General features: G+C 33.2%; 3 protein-coding genes across 4 annotated transcripts; 1 reads left to right on the top strand and 2 right to left on the bottom strand.

Moving 5' to 3' along the window:
- Nucleotides 1–690: 690 nt before the first annotated feature.
- LOC105634518 (uncharacterized) lies at nt 691–4,700 on the bottom strand. 2 transcript variants are annotated; one of them, XM_089722977.1, is made up of 3 exons: nt 4,304–4,700; nt 1,088–3,560; nt 691–962 (listed from the first exon to the last, which is right to left on the bottom strand). In XM_089722977.1, the coding sequence occupies exons 1-3, from the start codon at nt 4,485–4,487 to the stop codon at nt 944–946; spliced, it is 2,676 nt and encodes an 891-aa protein (XP_089579103.1). In that variant the 5' UTR covers nt 4,488–4,700; the 3' UTR covers nt 691–943. The 2 variants fall into 2 exon arrangements, with proteins under 2 accessions (XP_089579103.1, XP_089579102.1); XM_089722976.1 differs by having other exon boundaries at nt 1,084–3,560; nt 4,304–4,699.
- Nucleotides 4,701–8,575: 3,875 nt separating this feature from the next.
- LOC105634519 (tRNA synthetase class II (D, K and N) family protein) lies at nt 8,576–16,062 on the top strand. The gene is made up of 15 exons (XM_012217386.4): nt 8,576–9,035; nt 9,165–9,308; nt 9,490–9,599; nt 10,271–10,382; nt 10,506–10,577; nt 11,069–11,160; nt 11,566–11,686; nt 12,152–12,274; nt 12,963–13,158; nt 13,286–13,473; nt 13,565–13,636; nt 14,043–14,141; nt 14,236–14,316; nt 14,801–14,858; nt 15,598–16,062. Exons 1-15 carry the CDS (start codon nt 8,679–8,681, stop codon nt 15,765–15,767), a joined length of 1,995 nt encoding a protein of 664 aa, XP_012072776.1. The 5' UTR covers nt 8,576–8,678; the 3' UTR covers nt 15,768–16,062.
- A 107-nt stretch (nt 16,063–16,169) lies between these two features.
- LOC105634543 (squalene monooxygenase SE1) lies at nt 16,170–19,455 on the bottom strand. The gene is given in 8 exon segments (XM_089722590.1): nt 16,170–17,496; nt 17,583–17,858; nt 18,123–18,341; nt 18,426–18,594; nt 18,725–18,902; nt 18,993–19,104; nt 19,235–19,434; nt 19,437–19,455. Coding segments are annotated over 8 exon segments (1,554 nt in total). The 3' UTR covers nt 16,170–17,115.
- Between the last annotated feature and the right edge of the window lie 169 nt (nt 19,456–19,624).

The following is a 19,624-nucleotide window of genomic DNA, read 5'->3' as shown; positions in this document are numbered from 1 at the left end:
TTTTTTTTTTTTTTTTTTTTTTTTGTATGTATTATTATAACCACCTGAAATTTTTTGTCCAAAATAAATAAATAAATAAATATGGCCAGAATTTTTCTCCTCCACATATTGACGCGTAGCTGTATCAGTGGGCTGGATCGGGTAATGAACTTACCCAAGCCCAAATGTTCAAAGATTTTCTTTGGGATAATGCAATGTTAAAAGATTTCAACAATTAATTTAGAAAATATTTTTCATGGTATTATTAAATCGGATTAGAAATGTAATTAAAAAATGTAATATATTTTTAATATTTTCTATTTTAAAAATTAGTTATCTAAGTACTCCTTTTTATAGGTGTTGTTGCTAATTAGATCAATGGTATACATTTAAATTGAGGTGATCAATGATTAATATTACTATTAGGAATCTCACTATTAACATTATCTCATGTACACCAACAAGCTGGTGTTAGTGAGATGGTTAGCGACTTTAATCCCAGTAAGGATGAGAATACAAGTTCGATCCTCGGTAAGTGCATAGCAAGTAGCAACAGTCTCACATCTCTTTCAAACAAGGAAAATGATTTTGTTTATTTAGCATATATATTAACTGAAATTTTGCTAAAGAATTATAATTTGCTATGAACAAAAAACGGATCTGATGATTTGGAGCTTCAGACACTATAAAGCAAAATTCAATGCAAAAGAATCACAGAAAGGCAGAATTCAAAGTAGATTGAACTAATAATAATTAGAACTACATTAGTAACAGAAAGCTAATGATTAACTGCGTGGAGTCAGTCTAACTGAGAAGCTGTTCAAACTACAAATAATGAAGAAAACTACAAGTTAAGAATCTAAAATTTGGTTCAATCACAATAAAACTACACAATTGAGAGAAATGTGTCACGGAGAAGTGACTTGGTTTCTGATTCTGCTAGACCGTCTAACCGGAGTAAACATCACTTCAGCAGCATTTCCCTTCAAAACCAAAAACAATAAAGAAGTCAGCAACACAAGAAAGATTATAAATAAATAAATAATTGGATATGGTAAAAAATGCTGGTGTATTAATATATGTATATATATTATATAGACTGACTTGCTTGGAAATTTTTTCATATGTAGTGAAACTGCCATAAGAAGGCGACTCTGTGGAGTACTCAGATGAAGCTAGGGACTCCCTTCTGGTATTTCTGTTTGGCTTCCTTTCTTTGCTACAAGCTTCACTTGTTCTGCTCTGTGCTTGCTTGCTAAAAGATGATAAGCTGTACTGGAAACTGCTCATTTCTGATGGACAAGACTCTCCAATTGTTTCAACTTCTGTCTGCCAATTTGCTGATGGTGGAGTCCTTTCCTGCAATGTGTGTCCTGTGGTCACTGATAAGGGACTGTGATCAAGTTTCTTGGTTAATTGCACTTGATTCACTGTGATTGCAGCATTTGGCTCGGTGGATGTTCTATTCTTCATATAAATGTATGCAGCAACTGATATTAGACTCAACACAAGCAAGGAAATTCCCATCATTAACCCTGCTGATTCTGTACTTTGTGGATTTATTGCAGCATCTGAATTTAAGCTTTCATGTTTGTTGTCTGCAACAGTTGGCTCAGTTTCAGCCAAACTCCTATCAGTTCCGCAGACTTCCAGCTGAACTTCAGCGGCTTGTTGGATTGGAGCCGTCTGGTCTACATCTGAATCTGAGCTTTTATGTACGTTCTCTGCAATTGTGGACTCAGTTTCAGCCGAAGTCCCATCATTTTCAGATACTTCCAGCTGAATTTTGGCAGCTTGTTTGACTGGAGTTACCTGGTCTACAATATCAGTATGACTTTGCAGCCTATCACTGTGACCAGCAGATCCAATTATTTCTTGGGTCACCTCCATTGTTGAATTAGCAGGTTGTTTCACCTCAGCTTTTGGTGTCACATCTACTTGTTCAGATTCTGGAACAATATGGTCCACTAGTTCAGTCACCTCAGCCTGCAGAGCAACATTTAACTCTTCAGATTCTGGAACAATATGGTCCACTGGTTCAGTCACCCCAGCCTGCGGAGCAACATTTAACTCTTCAGATTCTGGAACAATATGGTCCACTGGTTCAGTCACCCCAGCCTGCGGAACAACGCTTAACTCTTCAGATTTCAGAACAATGTGATTTACTGAGGCATCAACAAAGTAGCCTTTTGCCGCAATCGTTTCTTGATCTTCATGTTCTTTGTCACTGCCATCTCCACCTTCTATAACTTCTTCAACGTTCTCATCAGCTTCAATTGGTTGATCCTCCTCCAGCTCCAATGATTCAATATCACCCTCTCCCTCTGTTCTTGGCCCTAATTCATTATTTTCATATTCAACTTTTGCACCAAAAGTACTTTTATCAACCATAAGCCAATTATCAACCAAGCTATCCTCTAACAAAGTGGTCAAATTGGCAAACTGCAAGGAAATTGGCTTATCCCGTTCTTTTAAGCTGATGAGCACATTACAAATGTAAGAGAGAGATTCATATACCCATTGCCCAAACCTCTGAGTTAGACCTTCCAAATTTTCTCTCAAGTACTGTGATATTTCAGGTGGGACATAAAGATTAGAGAAGCTTAAATTATTAATCACAGAAGGATCCATTATTGGTGAATTAGAAACTGAAGACCATAGACAAGCACTAGCCAAGATTAAAAGCAAAGCAGCAAACTTTGTTCTTGTAAAGAAATTTGATTTAGCCACCATTCTTGGTTCAGACACAACCAGCGTCCCCTCCTCCTCCTCCTCCCCCTCCTCCTCTTTTCCTTCTACCTCTTGTTCCACCACATCGCTTGAAGAAGAATCTTCAGATTCTTTCTGCGAATCATCAGACAAGGTTTGTTCTTCAGTAATTTCAGTATCTGAAGAACTTTCAGAGGCAAAACTATCTTCAAGCTGCTTTCCATCTCTTCCCTTTCTAAGGTACAGTTCAATTCTTGGGTTAGGCTTATAATGTAGAAATTGAGGCCTTGGGGAAAGGTAATTAGTCTTGGGATCATAAGGAGGCATTGAAGGATCGGCATCAAGAGGTGCCAAACCAGGACTTGGCAAAGAAAAGGAAGCTCGTGGACTAATATTAAAACTTGGATCAAGATTAACACAATCATTTGCCACTGTAACACTTTCTGATGACAAATCCCATTCTTCATTAGTACTGGAACTTTCAACAGAATCAGAACCTTCATTACTTTTCCATGCTTCATTGTCCTCCACATAAGTTATGACTGGATCAAAGGAGACCTCCTTCTTCTGATTCAAACCCTTTTGAGGCTTCAAATCCAAATCTTCCTTCAAAGGGCTCTTTCCATCTGAAAATGAAACAGAATTGCGAATTGACTCGTTCCTGTCCGTCAGGATTTTCTTTCTTGGGGATGCACTAATTTTTGAAGTTGCAGAGATCGTGGGAGACATGAAGTTCTTCGTACCCTTTGAAGAAACTGGTGATCTAACTCTATCTTGTTTCAAGTTCTGATCTTTACTGTTTTCTTTGTCCTCAGAATCACGCAGTGAAACTAATATGTTTTCTCTGCCAATAGAGTTTCTTCGTGGATAACCTGCCAATCAAAAGAAAATCCTAAATTAGTCTAAAATGTTTGGTCGCTAAGAAAAATGAGGAAGATAGAAAGAAGGAAAGTCGATGCCGAATTTTATATTCTGTAAATGGGAATTTGAATGCCAAAAGCGTCATGATATAATTTTGAGGGATTGTTTGTTTCAAAAGAAAGTATGTCTTATTATCAAATAAAAAAAAGTATGTCTTGATAAATTTTTGCTAAAACAATAAAAGATAAACAGCAGTTACAAAGAAGAGAACCTAATTCTACAAGGACAACTGTTAAACACACATTAGGATACATTTCTTATCCAGGAAATTGAACCAACAAACTAAGCTTTAAAAAAAATCTATCCAAGAAAAGATTAATGTTTCACAGGTTGAATTAGCAACCAAATCATAAGAAACTACATATTAATATTTCTTTAAAACTCAAAAAAGAAAACAAATATTAATACGTAATTTTCCATCCTTTCCCGTACTTTCCCCCATTTTCTTGATAATCAAATGTACCAATTTGAACATCTGATTCCACAACCTGCAAAACGCATGAATTCATCCTAGACCTACTTTGTCCACCAAAACAACAGAAAGAATCAAACTAAATCCTAATTCAATTAGCCATACCCACATGCTACAAAGCCTAGATAACAAAAACGGTTACGTTTTTCTCCTCTTTCTGTCATTTTCTTCCATTTTTTCTCATCAATCAAACAGGCAAAACGAAACAAAGATGGAAATTACCTGAAGGACTGTTAGCAGGAGTGTTGGGGTTAAAGCCAGGCCTTTGATTTGCAATAACCGAAGGTTTAGCAAATGGGTTTCCGCTAAAACTCCTTCTCATTGTGTTGTTAACCTCTGAACTTCTAGGGTTAGTTGGCCTGCTCGGTATTAGAGAGCTAGACGTCTTACTTGAAGGTGCAGCCATAGACGGAGAATTTCAGTGTGCTCAGTTATCGTGACTTTCTTCTTGGAATAGAAGCAGAGAAAAAATTTTAAAAATTTGAGTCTTTGAACGGTAAGGCAGTGAATGCTCAGTATCCAGAGGATTTGATTTAAGAGAGAGAAAGGAAGGTGGAGGCTGTTTGTTTAGAGAGAATTTGAGAAAGTAACGGCTAGTTTTGGGAATGAGTTGGTGAATTTTGTAGTGGGTTTTTGACCGTTGAAGGGAAGGGGATTTGAAGAGTGAAAAAGCGTATGAGCCGTTGGATTTGGAGAGAGTGATAATATAGCCGTTGACGAAAGAGATTTGCTTTTATTTATTTATTTATTAATTATTATTATTATTATTGATCTTTTATTAAGGATTCAGGATAATTGGAGAGGAATTATTTTTTATTTATGCTTTGAATAAATATAGGTTTAGATCATTTTCTAAAGTACTTGAAAATGGAATAGTTATAGAGGGGATTTGGTAACTAATACTTTATTTAAATTTGGTAGCTAGAAAAAATTTAATCCATAAATGGCAGCTCAGACAATTGATTTCATTAATTATATTTTGAAAATTTTTTAAATCGGCTGTTAAATTGGAGACAAATTTTTTTTAGACGCACCCTCTAAAATACTGCTTTTGATCTCGATCACTATGGTGAAATTTAGTACACTTTTAATCACCAGATCAAAAGGAATTTGCTTTGCTTTGAAATTACTATTAGTTTGCTTTGAAATTACTTTTACCTTGTTCAATATTTTGAAATTTTTCAACATTAAACATTAAAAAAATGTGATATTCAAGTTGAAAACGATATTTATAAAAACAAACAGCAAACAGGGAAAAGAAATTTGCAATAATGCTTCCTCTAAATTATTTATTAATTTTTGAAAGTACTAGAATTATTTATTAATTATAGGGCCAAACACCCATTGGCAATATTATTTTTTTCATTTTTTTTTTGCTTCTCAAGTATTTATAACACTTCCATCATCTCAAACTTGTTCATAATTTGGATCTCGGAGCAAATTACTTAAATCTTTACCTTTAATATAAAATGGTTTGGTTGACCCTTCTTATCACATGATATTTAGTTAGTTTATATTTATTCAATGTGGGATTTCCCACACATTTCAACAAAATTACATTACTATATTGTTAACTTATTTACAGAAACAAATAAAGTTGTACATACATTTCGGTTAATTTAGTTAAATTGGTTAATTTGATTCAATCATTCAAATATCAATTTTCGGTTTGAAAGATAAAATTAAATTCAGTGATTGACTATGATTCGTTTAAAACTTAACTTAACTATATTTAAAAAATAGATATTAGGTGTAGATGGTTGAAAATAATTTGGCTAATTTAGTTAAATCTGTCAATTTGGTTAAATCGACCGATTTGATTCACCATGGTTAATACAAAAATTAATTCAGCTAGTTTAAATTGGTTAAATTTCGTTAAATCAAAAAGATATTTAATTAATGTAAATTCGATTAAAATTTAACCTAAATAAATTAACGAATCAATTTACAAAATTGGTTAATTTGAAAAAAACATAAGAAAAGAATGTAGAAGAATAAGTTTTTTCTCAGTTAGCGAAAACCCCAGGGAAGGCAGGAACAACTTGATCTCAAAAATATACGTTAAAAAATGGATGAAATTTATTAGAAAATGGTTTGGAAACTGATTTTATATATTATATAAATATAATTGTATCTTAATACTCATTTTACATTTTGCAGCAACTATTCTTAAAAATTTGCTAAATGCTTTAAGATGGAGGAGGTTTAGCAGACGAACAATATCTCCAATGCAATTATGAATCGTGGTTAATGTGTCTTAATAAATAAAAATTGTGGATAGTAATGTGGCTGAATGTGTATTTGTAAATGTTAAATTTTAAAAATGGTCCGATCCACGAAGACAAAATCAGTTTCAGCAAAATAATGAGTTAAATAAAAGAATGAATAAATAGGAAAAAAAAGAACAAAAAGCTGACTGACGCGACGCTGTCTGACAGACCCTCTAAAAATAGAGAGTGTAATAGACATTGTCTCTTTTTTTTTTTATATATTAGACTCACAAACTAAATAGATAATAACACCGGAGAATGTTTTTATTTTGAACTTTCAATTTTTCAGACATGGCAAATAAAATAAAGCAATCCGTGATATATTTTAATATTCCCTTCATTATATAATTTCTAATGTATTTTCTTTTGCTTAAAAAAAAAAAACCATGGAGCAACTATCACAAATAGTTAAACTAAAAAAATTGTAATAGAAACAAAGAGAAAAAGAGATAGGAAAAAAAAAAAAAAGAATAATTGAGAGATATACAGAGAAAGGAGAAAAAGTATGGTAAGTATTTTGGTTCAAAAAATTAATTCTAGGTAAGTTTTGAAGAATTTATTTAAAATTCTAATAAAAAGTGATTTAATTATATTCAATTCATAAAAACTAAATTTGTAGAATTGATAATGAACTTCTAATATATTAAACCAGCGCGCGAGCCCAGTTAGATTTTTTAACGATAAATTAGCATATCATTAGTGTATAATTATGAAAATATTAAAAATTGATAGAAAATAATTATTTATTTGAAAAATTAAACTTACTTGCTATATTAATGAAAAGAAACGTACCTCCTACTTCCTAAATTTAATTATCTTAAAGATAATAGTTAAATAACATAAAAATAATTTAAAATTTTAAAATTCATAATAATACAATAGCTATTAAATTTTAAAAATATATTAAATATCTAATGAAACGACAGAAGAATAAAATAAAATATTAAAATTTCTAAAAAAAGAAAAATAGAAAGCTGAAATTAGAGAACTATTAAACTTTTTCTTTGTTTCAGCTTTCATATATATATATATATATAAGATTTCAATTAAAAATTTGTGAGAATATTTTAAAATTCAATTATATTAAACTTGGGATAGAAAAAAAATTAATTCAATCTCAATTCTAACTTCAAGGAATGTGCGGATTTGGGCATTGAGCGATTCACCGTGAATGCTTGAAGTGGAAGAAGACGACGAAGACAATTAGTAATTTAAAAATTAAGGTTTTGCTAAAAAAAATCTACATAACAACATAGAATTTATTTTGATTCGATTGTTTCATACAACTAATAACTAATGCTAATAATAATTTTTGTTATAAACATCAAATTTTAAAATATTTTTATTTCTTAACATCAAATCCTCAAAATACTTTATTTTAATTTTATAAATAATAAAAAATAATAATTTTTTTTAATAACTCACAATCTTTTTTTTTTTTTTAGAAATATAAATCATTAATAATAAAATCAAGTATTATAAATACTCAATCAGACATACATAGAACTTACTATCATAATTAATAGAAAGTTCGCTGATCCTTTAACAACAAAATAATTATCTAAGTTCTTTTGAATAATAAAACTAAAATTAAAAGAAACAATATTGGATGTTTTCGCTTGAAGATAACCTTGACCGATATAAACTGATCTTTTAACTTTTCTGAATCTTCTATGTTTGGATTGTTTTTCCAAAAACTTGTTGCGTATGACGTATACAGATAAGTTTAAGCCATTATGCTAATAACATCAATGGAGGAACAGACTGCACTACCAGATTTTATTGGTTGAAGGTACACATCAGTAGAATAAGATCTAAATTCTTCAACTAAATAAAATCAAATATCATACATTTTAAAAGCAAACATTTACAAAGAAGGAACTAAACCTTCACGGAAGAAAGGACAAAAGAATTCCAAATATGGATACAAAGTAACAATAACAAAAAAATTAAAGAAAAAATAAATCTATTAAAAAAAAATAGATCTAAATTTATTAAAAACGAATAAAATATTAGAAGCAAGAAGAAAAAAAATAGAGAGTTACCGTTAATTAATAAGGATACCTCTAAATAAAAGCTACGGTTAGATAAAATAGAGAGAAACAACTCACAACTTAAAAATGTTGTAATTATTGTTTTGAAAGGAAATTACTGAAATTGTTGTAAAACACTTACAATGCTTATAATTATGAAGTTTCTAATATCACGTGCATAACACGGAGCATCTCGTATCCAGCCCAGCCCCGTTATTCAAACGCAATCTTAAACCCTTCTCTATCCCCAACCCCAGAGCTCTCCCCCCTGGTCTTCCTTCCTCTAACACCACAATGTCTCTTCTTCTCAAATCACTCCCTCTTATTACTTTCCTCTCCAAACCATCCCTTCCTCTTCTCCACACCATTTTTAAACACCACTTTCCAAAAACAATCTCCAAAAGCACACAAAGGTTTTTCTCTGTTTCTGCTTCTACTTCTTCTCCTTCTCCTTCCACTGAAGCCCTTCTCAAACCACAACCAGTATCCTTCAAAGAAAGTCTCGATTGGGTTTCACGTACTGGTTTTTGTGGCAAATTATCCGTAAACGATGTGGGTAAACGAGTCCGCCTTTGTGGGTGGGTCGCGCTCCATAGAGTCCATGGCGGGCTCACTTTTCTGAATCTTAGAGACCACACTGGCATTGTCCAGGTATATGTATATATACACATTCGATTAGCGTATGAGTGTTGTGGTTTTATATATTTGATTTGTAGGCTACTTTTTCTTTCTTTCTTTTTTTTTGAGTGTCGTTCTGATGGTGTGAAGGTGTGATTTTAGGTTACCACTCTTCCTGATGAATTTCCCGATGCTCATTCTACCATAAACGATTTGAGGCTGGAGTATGTGGTAGCTATTGAAGGGGTTATTCGGTCTCGGCCTAGTGAGTCTGTCAATAAGAAAATGAAAACTGGCTTAATAGAGGTAATGCTTATTTTTTATTTATTTATTTATTTTATTTTATCTAGCTTATGAGAGAAAAATAGGGAATTTTTTTATCCAGCTTAATAGAAAAAGTTTACTAATTCTATGATTCTATATTGCTGTACAACATAGATGGAGGTATTGTTTAGTCAAATTTATGACATCATCATATGTATTCCAGCTTGCTGCAGAGAATGTTCAAGTATTGAATGCAGTGAGATCAAAGTTGCCATTTTTAGTCACCACTGCTGATGATGCTAAAGATTCTGTCAAAGAGGAAATTCGTTTGAGGTTGCTTACTTCAGATTATCCTTATTCTAAAGTTGTTTTAGTTTATGAGGGTAATGATTGTTCTAAGATTGAATTAACGGACAGAATTAACAATATAATGTAGTTCAATTTGATCAATTTATTTGGTTTTGATTGTTTTATTCGGTTTTAAAATGTTCAGCCCAAAAACATTGGACATTTTAAATTTTCATGAATTTTGCACGGGAATTGTCTACAATTATTTCATTTATATATATAGAGATTATATTAAAAATAATAAAATGATTGATTGTCAATCTAATTTGGAATATCTTTCATGATTTAGTCACTATTATGCAGTAAATCTCGGGTGTAGATGATAATATTCTAAAATTTTTTTCCCCAATCTTTAATTGGAAGACTACTTTTTGAACTCATTTGTGTCTTATGGTAAATAGTTTTCCCCCTAAATTTATTAACGCTCTCTTATAGCATCTCCTTTAATCTTTAGGAATGTTGATTCTATAGTTTGAATTTATGTTCTAGAAACAAGAAATTATATTGTTTATCCTTCTGAAATTCAAATCTGTGTGTACCAAGGATCACAAATTTCTTTTCTTTCTTATAAAATATCTCAGTTTTATATTTTATGTTATTACATATTTATTTATACTTGGATTTCATGGAACTAAAAGTACCTCATATGTTACTAGATTCCGATGTCTTGATTTACGGCGGCAACAAATGAATTTTAACTTAATGTTGCGGCACAGAGTAGTTAAACTCATTCGAAGATATCTAGAGGATGTTTATGGTTTTGTGGAGGTAAACCTGCGAAGTATAGCATATTTTTCGTGTAATTATTTTCTTCTCATTTTTTTTTTTGTTTCTTTTCCTTGTTTATATTTACTCTTTTTTTGATCGTGATCTTTTCATGTTATAAGGTAGATTGAGACTCCTATACTTTCTAGATCTACCCCAGAAGGGGCTCGAGATTATTTGGTGCCCTCAAGAGTTCAGGTACTTGCCATTTATTGAGCAACCATTAAATTTTACATGATAGAACTTATGACTAGTGTTATGTAATCATTTATATTTTAACTGCTGGAGGCTTACTCTGGAAGTGTTAGATTTCTTTAGCCTCTTCTGTGTAAAATTAGTCCACATAAAAAAATCAATGTTGTACCTTTACTTTTGATGACACCCTGATGTCATTTCTCCTATGATAGAAGTAATTTACAGATGAAGGTGTATGACTGCTTCTGAGTCTGAGTATATTTCCAAATGGGGTCTGGGAATCATGTGGGGATGGAGATTATGTGTCGGTGAAGGAGATGCATCTGCCTTCATTTTCCCCTTGCTATTTAAATTTTGAGTTTTGGCAGTTTTTGGTAGATAATTACATTATTATTCATAAATATATATTCAATGATAGGTTCTGGTAGTATAATTACTTGTAGTACTTTGTCCATGGCTTTCTACTATGATTCACTTTGATGTGTATTTTGAAGCCAGGAACATTCTATGCTTTGCCCCAAAGTCCCCAACTCTTTAAGCAAATGTTAATGGTCTCTGGTTTTGACAAATATTATCAAATTGCAAGGTAAATTCTTCTGCTTGTCTGTATTGTGATTATTTTGCTGTGCAAGTATGCTCTTAGTTGTGCTAATAAGCTCTTGAATGTGGCATATTGTTTGACAAAGAAAAGGGGCAGCTACAAGTAGTTGGCTAATAATGAATGATTGCTTCATCTAATCAAATGAGTGACCAATGTTGATCTTCATCAATAAAAAAGGACATGTTATATATGCAACAAAGACAACAAGCAAGCTGTTCCTAATCTTGAGTTTCATGACATATTTTTACTGTCAGCCATGCAGAAAATACATATTATTTATTTATTAGGTTCTGAATAGTTGCTTTTTCCCTTGAGAGGTGGGGGTTTTTGCAATTTTGCTTTTCAATTATAATAGTAGTAAAATTTGGGATTTGCTTTTCTTCTTTGCAGATGCTTTAGAGATGAGGATCTGAGGGCTGATAGACAACCCGAGTTCACTCAACTAGATATGGAACTGGCTTTCACTCCCTTGGAGGACATGCTGAGGCTCAATGAAGATTTGATTCGAAAGGTAAAGATGTTTTCTGTGTGGTTCACAATTTTTCATAGCAGGGTATTGCTAGAAGTCAATAGGTTGAAGAAGGGAAATTAATAGATGAGTAATTTTTGCCCTAACTAGCTGTACACAGTTCTTAAGATGGTTTCTTGTTATTTTATGAGATATTGAGGCTAAAGTGTCTTTTATTTTCTCTTGGTTTGGTAAATGGAAGAGTTTTAATCAAGCTGGGCAAGTCTTAGCTTGGCTTAATCAATGGCTTAAGCCAGGTCAGCTGATTGATGACCTTGAAATGTCTCATCTAGTAGTCCATGCAACTTGGTGCTTTTTGTGGATCCTAATGAATGAGCCACTCAACATGTGGCTAAACTGTTTTTTTTTGTCCTCATTTTTTTGGGTTTGCTGAAATTGCCAATGCTCAAAGTTTGCTTAATGTCTGTGCATTACAATTTATGATTTGAATGTTTGCATTTTCTGCAGGTTTTTTTGGAGATTAAAGGTGTTGAGCTGCCAAACCCATTTCCAAGGCTTACTTATGCTGAAGCAATGAGTCGCTACGGTTCAGACAGGCCAGATACAAGATTTGATCTTGAGTTGAAAGATGTAATTATCTCCTTTAGAATTATATGCAAAATATCATTGCATGTTAAAACAAATTTGCACCACAATATTTATTACTATTTTTTGGGACCATGATTGCCTTACATAATATATACTAAAGATTTGATCTACGCAAGGCCATTCAACTGCTATTATTAAATTACGTTATGTAGTGAAGAAAGAAAAATTGGTAAAAGTTCTAGAGAATTCCTTTACCAAGCTGTTCGTTACTGGGGGAAGTATTCTCATGAGCATGCTCTCTCTCACCCTTCCCCCCCCCCCAAAAAAAAAAAAATCTTTCCCTTGCACATAGGTCCAGTCTGAGTTCTGGCTGTTCCCTTATTGATACCTGATTGAGTCTTCTCCTTACTTTGAATGATGAAACCTTTGGTCCTTCAAGGGATTTATTATTTTTCATGCGTGGGTAGTGATTTTAAAAATGGGAATTAATTTGATCAACAACCTTATATAATCTTATGCTGTAGTTGAATAGGTGATATATTTTCCAATTTTAGGTTGTATCATCTTTAGATCTCCATAGGCTTTGAGAATCCTGCCATTTAATGTTGAATTTCTTGTTCTTGGAACCAGCATAATGCTTTTAGGATCTCTTTTCTCATGCAAAATTCGTATTCTTAGGCTAGATTGTCTTAAAATAGTTGTCAATGAAGGCCTTTCATTGATGCTGCAGGTGTCTGATATTTTTGTTGAGTCCCCCTTCAGAGTGTTTGCTGATAGCTTGAAAAATGGAGGAATTCTCAAAGTACTATGTGTGCCTTCAGGTGCTAAAACTTATTCAAATACAGCTCTTAAGAAGGGTGATATTTACAATGAAGCAATCAAATCTGGAGCAAAGGGATTGCCTTTTCTCAAGGTCTTGGATGATGGTAAGAAGATACAAATTTTTTTTTTTCTTTTTGTCATTTCTTTATTTTTTAGTTTTATTTTCATCCTAGAAAGTGACAATATCATGCTTTCCATAGTTAACTACATTGACATTGTAAATTATTATAGGGGAGATTGAAGGAATCCCTGCATTAGTGTCAAGTTTGGATCCATCAAACAAAGAACAATTGCTGAAACGATGCTCTGCTGGGCCAGGGGATCTTATATTGTTTGCAGTTGGTCAGCATGCATCAGTTAATAAGACTTTGGACCGACTTAGAGTGTTTGTAGCCAATGAGATGGACTTGATTGACCATGTATGTTCTTGAACTATCTCGACTGTAAGAATTTTATAATCCTTGTTCTGTCATTCTCTGACATTTTTCTTTTTTCTGTCTGATATTTTAGTCCAGACATTCAATTCTATGGGTGACTGATTTCCCAATGTTTGAGTGGAATGATACGGAACAGAGGCTTGAGGTCTGTAATAACATGAATTGGGCATGATTTATTTCATTTTGATTTTCATATTGCATCTTTTATACTCTTCCCCATATCATTATTAGTTCAGTAAAAAGGTTGCTGCTTTACCAAATGATCTATTCCCACCTCGAAACTTTGGAATTAATTCCTGAGCTTTCTCCCTGATAACACGAGTAAATGACAAGTACTATCATTTCATGACAGTTTCTTTGTATGGTTAGCCTTGAGTTATGTCAAGGAAGTTTCAAAATATATATTGAAAGATATTAAACTTCTGTTTTGTCACCGTCATAGTTGTAAGCATGCTTAATCTCAAGCAGCAGCTAGTTGTCTTTAGTCATTGCACACCTATCTTTTTCTGTTTGTCAGTTGAAATGCTCCTTATGGGCACTTATGTTTGCAGGCCTTGCATCACCCATTTACGGCGCCCAACCCTGAAGACATGGAGGACCTTTCCTCTGCTCGTGCCCTTGCTTATGACATGGTCTACAATGGGGTTGAGGTAGTTTACCTACCTTTCTATTGCTGAAGGCTTGGGTCTTATGCTAAATATGTCTTCTAATTTTTCTTTTCTTGGTTTCTGTCGTGCTGTCAAGATTGGTGGAGGAAGTTTGAGAATTTATAAGCGCGAAGTTCAAGAAAAGGTTTTGGAAATTGTTGGCATCTCTGCTGAACAGGTAAGAAGACCTCACTACCATTTATAATTAGTTTTTCTGAAGATCACAGTGTGCATATTCCACATGATATAATTATTTGCAAGAGGTTGCACTAATTTTTATCGCTACGTGTCGTCTTTTCGCATATGTTGATTAGGAAGGAGGTTTATGGGGCAACCCAAAAACTGTTAAGAATGAAGAGGAATTTTGAAACAGTTTTTGTAGCCAGCATAAAAGATGTCACAATGAAGATGAATTTTGAAACACTAGAAAATATTCTACTGAAAGATCAATTTGTGTTCTCATCATATATTAGCAACTTAAGTACAAGCAAGTAGGCCAAATCTACCACTGATAACCTTCTCTTTAACGTTTACTCCCAACCTCAAACTTGAAGCATTCTGTGATTGTGAGAAAAGCTTGAAACATTGATTCATCAACAATCTGGTTAGTGATTACTTTACATATTGCCAGTAATCTTGAGCTTCTTATTTTTTATTTGCAGGCTGAAGCAAAGTTTGGATATCTCCTGGAGGCTTTAGACATGGGTGCTCCTCCACATGGTATGGAACTTTTCACCTTCTCTGCTAGTGAATTTCTGTTTTCAGAATGGATCAGTCAACCAACTTGGCTTAGCCTATTTTGCTCACATCATTCCCATTTTGGAGTCAGGGATTCTTAATTTCTGTTGATTTTGAATTTCGATGCTTGTTATTTGTAATTGTATAAATGTTCAATTTGACCCAAAAACTACATGTTCTATTTGATCCTAAATTAACTTCAGATCAATTTAAGACATAAACTTTGAGTTTACGAGCAATTTACCCCATTTTTATCCCAAAAAAAAACTGAGTTTTCTGTTTTGAAATAATAAAAAATAGAAACTAGAAGATATCAAAATTGTAAGTAGTTCATTTTTGTTCAAGTTTTTCTTGTCCAACTTCTCTGAGATTTTGATTACTCTTTTTATTTTTGATTTTTTAAATTTTAGATCTTTTTTATTATTTAAATTAAAAGCATATTAAAATAAGAAAATTTAATATTTTATTTTATTTTTTACCAAAAGTGGGATAAATTGATCATGAACTCATAATTTATAATTTAACTCACAGAAAGGTGAAACTGGAGCTCAGGTTCTAAACACAGCTGTTATTTATTTATTTATTTTTTTGGGTTGGGGGGGGGGGGGGGGGGGGGGGCGAAGATTCTAAGCAATTGATTCTACATGTACTTATAATTGACAAAAAAGGACAGAAGAAAGATGAATTTCACTGGTTTGATGTCTGTGATTCCTCTTCATAGGTGGAATTGCATATGGGTTGGATAGACTGGTTATGTTGTTGGCTGATGCTAATTCCATCAGGGATGTCATAGCTTTCCCAAAGACAACAACTGCACAATGTGCACTCACTCGGGCACCATCAGAGGTAGATCCACAACAGCTGAAAGATCTATCTTTTAAAACTCAATAGTTTCTCTTTGCATGTTCATATATGCAGAGGAGTTGTTTTGGTTCCCCACGCTGTCACATCAATCGACATGATATTGAGTTCATTACTTCCTGCACTAATTCAAGTTTTGGTTTATGAGAGGTTAGTGTATCTATTCATTGAACAGTAAAGAATGTAATAATATATTTAATGTTTTTATAGTTTTCACAAGATCTTCTGGAGCATAAGGAATTGCTAAAACACCAATTTATAAGGTTTTGCCTAGTATTTATTTTTCCTACTATGCCTGCAATGCAAACTTGTTGGTAGTTTCTTCTGTGATCTGTGCTTGTATGGATTGTTTGAAAGTTTTTTCCCTGATCTGCTTTTGCAAAAATGTGATGATTGCACAAAATGCTACAGCGAGATATAAAGTCTACAGCAGGAATTATTTGCTGGATATGAATCTATTATTTTATTGAGCTGAATGATTAAGCAGCGGTGTTAAATTTTAGATGTTGAATGATTAAAAAGTGGTATATGGTGTCATTTTACGTTTTATCTGTCATTTTTTCTATTATTTTATTCTATTTTCTCCTTTTTATCACATCATATCGAATCGAATTTTAAATTTATACCAAACATATCATATTGAATTGAATTTAAATTTATATCAAACATAATGAATGTCACATTTTAAACTTACCATTAAAAAAACAAGAAAAATTAATCTGAAAATAAATTATAAATGATATAATAATTATCACTTTTCTAGTTAACTTGCATCAAGCAATCGAAATGAAACTCCAAAAAAAAAAAAAAAAAAAAAACAAGAACTCTGAAAATGTTTCTACCATAGAAGCAGGCTATTCTCTTATAAAATCCTGAAAAATTACTTTACCCAATAATTTTCTTGCAACCAAACAAAAGAAGACAAGTCGATAAATTAATTGGATACATATCAATGCCATGCAAAAATGCATCATTTTTTGTAAGTTGAATTGTTCTAGATTACACATGAAAAATTGATTTTGACTAAAGAATAAATTCCTAGACTGAATAGAAAAACAACAAATCCCTAAAAAATCAATATAATTTACAACAGATGATGCAACATTGATATAAACTAACCTATTCAACCTGCAAAAGTAATAAACTGAGTTCTCAAAATTCAGTTATACTGAGGAGCTCTGGTATATGCCGGCATCGTTATAATGCCTATAGCTTATGGAGAAGAGCATAGTTATGTCAAGTATCATATATATGCTCTTATAGGGAACTGTCCAAATCCTTCTGCCTTCATTATGGGAAAAATGATACTTGTTGCCGCCTGCAAAAATGGAACTTTTGTTTTGAATCCTTATAAAGAAACTGGGTTTCAAACTGGGTTTCAAAGATATAAATCAACTAAAACACATTGTACCTTCAACAAACAAGAAAAAAAAAAAAAATTATATAAGCCTGTTTGCGATAAGAAGGAAAAAAAACATACTGAAATCAATCTAGCTCCAGTCCAAATACTTTTAGGCGAAGGAAATGGAAGCATTAAGCGGCCAACTCCATAGACAGCCACAGCAAAGAAATGCAGGACTAGGTTTAATGGGCGAGGATTTAGTCCAGAAAGTAGAGCTATGGGTCCATTGGAAAATACACCTCCAAGACTCAAATAGTCAAAACATGCTTGTCGCATTTCATTTCTTGCTTTATCAGTTGATGCAGAGAAAACCTTGTATAAGGCACCTGCTAATGTATTTATGGTGGATGCCATTGGCTGCACAAAGAACAAGAAAGCATCATATGCTAAGTTATCGATTCCTAATTAATACTACAGCAAAGATTCAATATGCTTCTTATTACCTTTCGAAGAATATGAAAGGATTCGAGGTATTTGCATAAGGCAGATGCATCATTTAGACTGCCTAGAGGTCTAAGGAGGTTCCGCAATAAAAGGATATCAGAAAGTGCAACTGTCATTCCTCCTCCTGTTAAAGGATGTCGCATATCAAATGCATCCCCCAACAAAAGAGCACCTGGAGTTGGATAAGGTGAAGCTGGCATGCTTCTGTTTGGCATTGTTCTGATGTTCCCCTTCTCGATTGCAGATATGAAAGCATTATATAGCTCAGCAGGGATCTGAAACATGATTAGATCTGTGAATTACGAAATTGCAGAGCAGATAGCAAGTAGTCATCTTATTTGATGGAAAGCAGAACTACTAATTTAATGCTTAATTGGAAAAATACTCGATGGTTTAAAGTACATAATGCTTATATAAATAAAGAACCTGAAAGTGTTCAATGCAGTTTGTTTGCTTTCATGCATATTTTAGTTTTGGAATGAGGTTGTTCTATAACTGGTCCAAATTCTTTGAAATAATGACAAGAAGATTACAAGTACCTGTTGAGAGACTATGCTTTTCATGTAGTTTGCCAGTTCACCACTAGAAATGAGGGGTACTTTTTCGCCTGGTATATCAACTAAACAGCGCACCTCATTGCTGCTAATAGGATAAAACAGGATGGGCGATGGGTCCGCTAGAATAACGTGTCCGTGATTTGCATAAGGAAGTTCACAGTTCTCTAGTACCATAGCAACGAAACAAGAAGGGATATCAACCTGTAGAATTTGCAGTAAGTTATAACTTCAGTATTATGAATTGTAAGGGGCATACAGAGCACAAGGTTTACTCAGCAGAAATACCTTTGCGCTGCAGAGAGAACGTCGCAAATTTGAAAAGCAGCCATCACAAACTACTGTGAGGGGAGCATGAGCAGTCAATTCTTCACCATTTCTAGTTTTGTAATTTACCCCTTTAACAGTTCCCTTTTCCTCAAGAAGTGATATTACTGTTCCTTGCTCCAATCTTACACTACATATATAAGGAAAAAGAAAGAGAACGGTGAATAACATATGGGCTGAGCCTATATTTGTGAGTTTCTGTTCATTTCCTTGAAGTGGAGAACGAGGAAAAACTAAAAATGTATGAGAAGGAAGATTACTTGGGAAGAGATGCAGCCTTCTCTCGCATTCTTTGTATGAAACGTCCGTTGTGGAAGCCTCTTCCAGCCACATTTGAATTATGAAAAGCCTTCAGAGGATATGACAGCTTGCTACTTTTTCCATTCTTGAAAATAGCATATCCAAAAATTTGCTGAGCATCAATCTGTTCTACACAATCTGCAGTATCATTAACTAATTGAGTAAAATTTGAAACTCTAATAAATTTCTGAACTGCAGAAGATCCGATGTACTGAATTTTCCATATACCTTCAAGACCCAACTCAATCAATTTAAGATACCCGCCGGGCTGCAAGAGTTCACCAACAATTCTATCAGGCTCATTCAAGTCTCTCTCAATTACATGCACCCGGCGTCCATCCTGCAGTTAATATCCAAACTATTATGTTTCAGTGTAGTAAAAAAATAGCACTTGAACTGATGCATTGAGATTTGTTCATCTCAAACTCGTTTGATTGATTGGTAATACAATGCTAAATCACAAAATTTACCTTGCCAAGAGCATAAGCAAGAGCTGAACCAGCAACACCAGCACCAACAATTATTACTTCTGGTGTTGCAGCCATCTCAGGTAGGCATATTTTACGTCTCTTCAGCATTTCATCTTTAAAGTAATTCATGGAAACTCTACTGTACTTTCCTCTTAATCTATAAAACAAAACCAATGCCCAAATGGAGGCTATAATTCCTCCATTACAAGCTTATAATCCATCTTCTAAGACAATTTAGAACTTTCTTTCTCTTTCGTTTCTCTTACCAGATTGATTGCTAATTGCTTTTCAAGTAAGAGCTCTTTCTCTTCTTGCACATCTAACAGAAGTTAGTCACCTTTATAGCCTGTATCATCTGCTCATAGATGTTGCTAGTCAATTAACTACGAT

This window comes from Jatropha curcas, chromosome 6, assembly GCF_041381405.1.
Source record: "Jatropha curcas cultivar XTBG-Jc1 chromosome 6, XTBG_Jcur_1.0, whole genome shotgun sequence".
Taxonomy (NCBI): domain Eukaryota; kingdom Viridiplantae; phylum Streptophyta; class Magnoliopsida; order Malpighiales; family Euphorbiaceae; genus Jatropha; species Jatropha curcas.
This window is presented reverse-complemented; position numbering and strand designations above follow the sequence as displayed.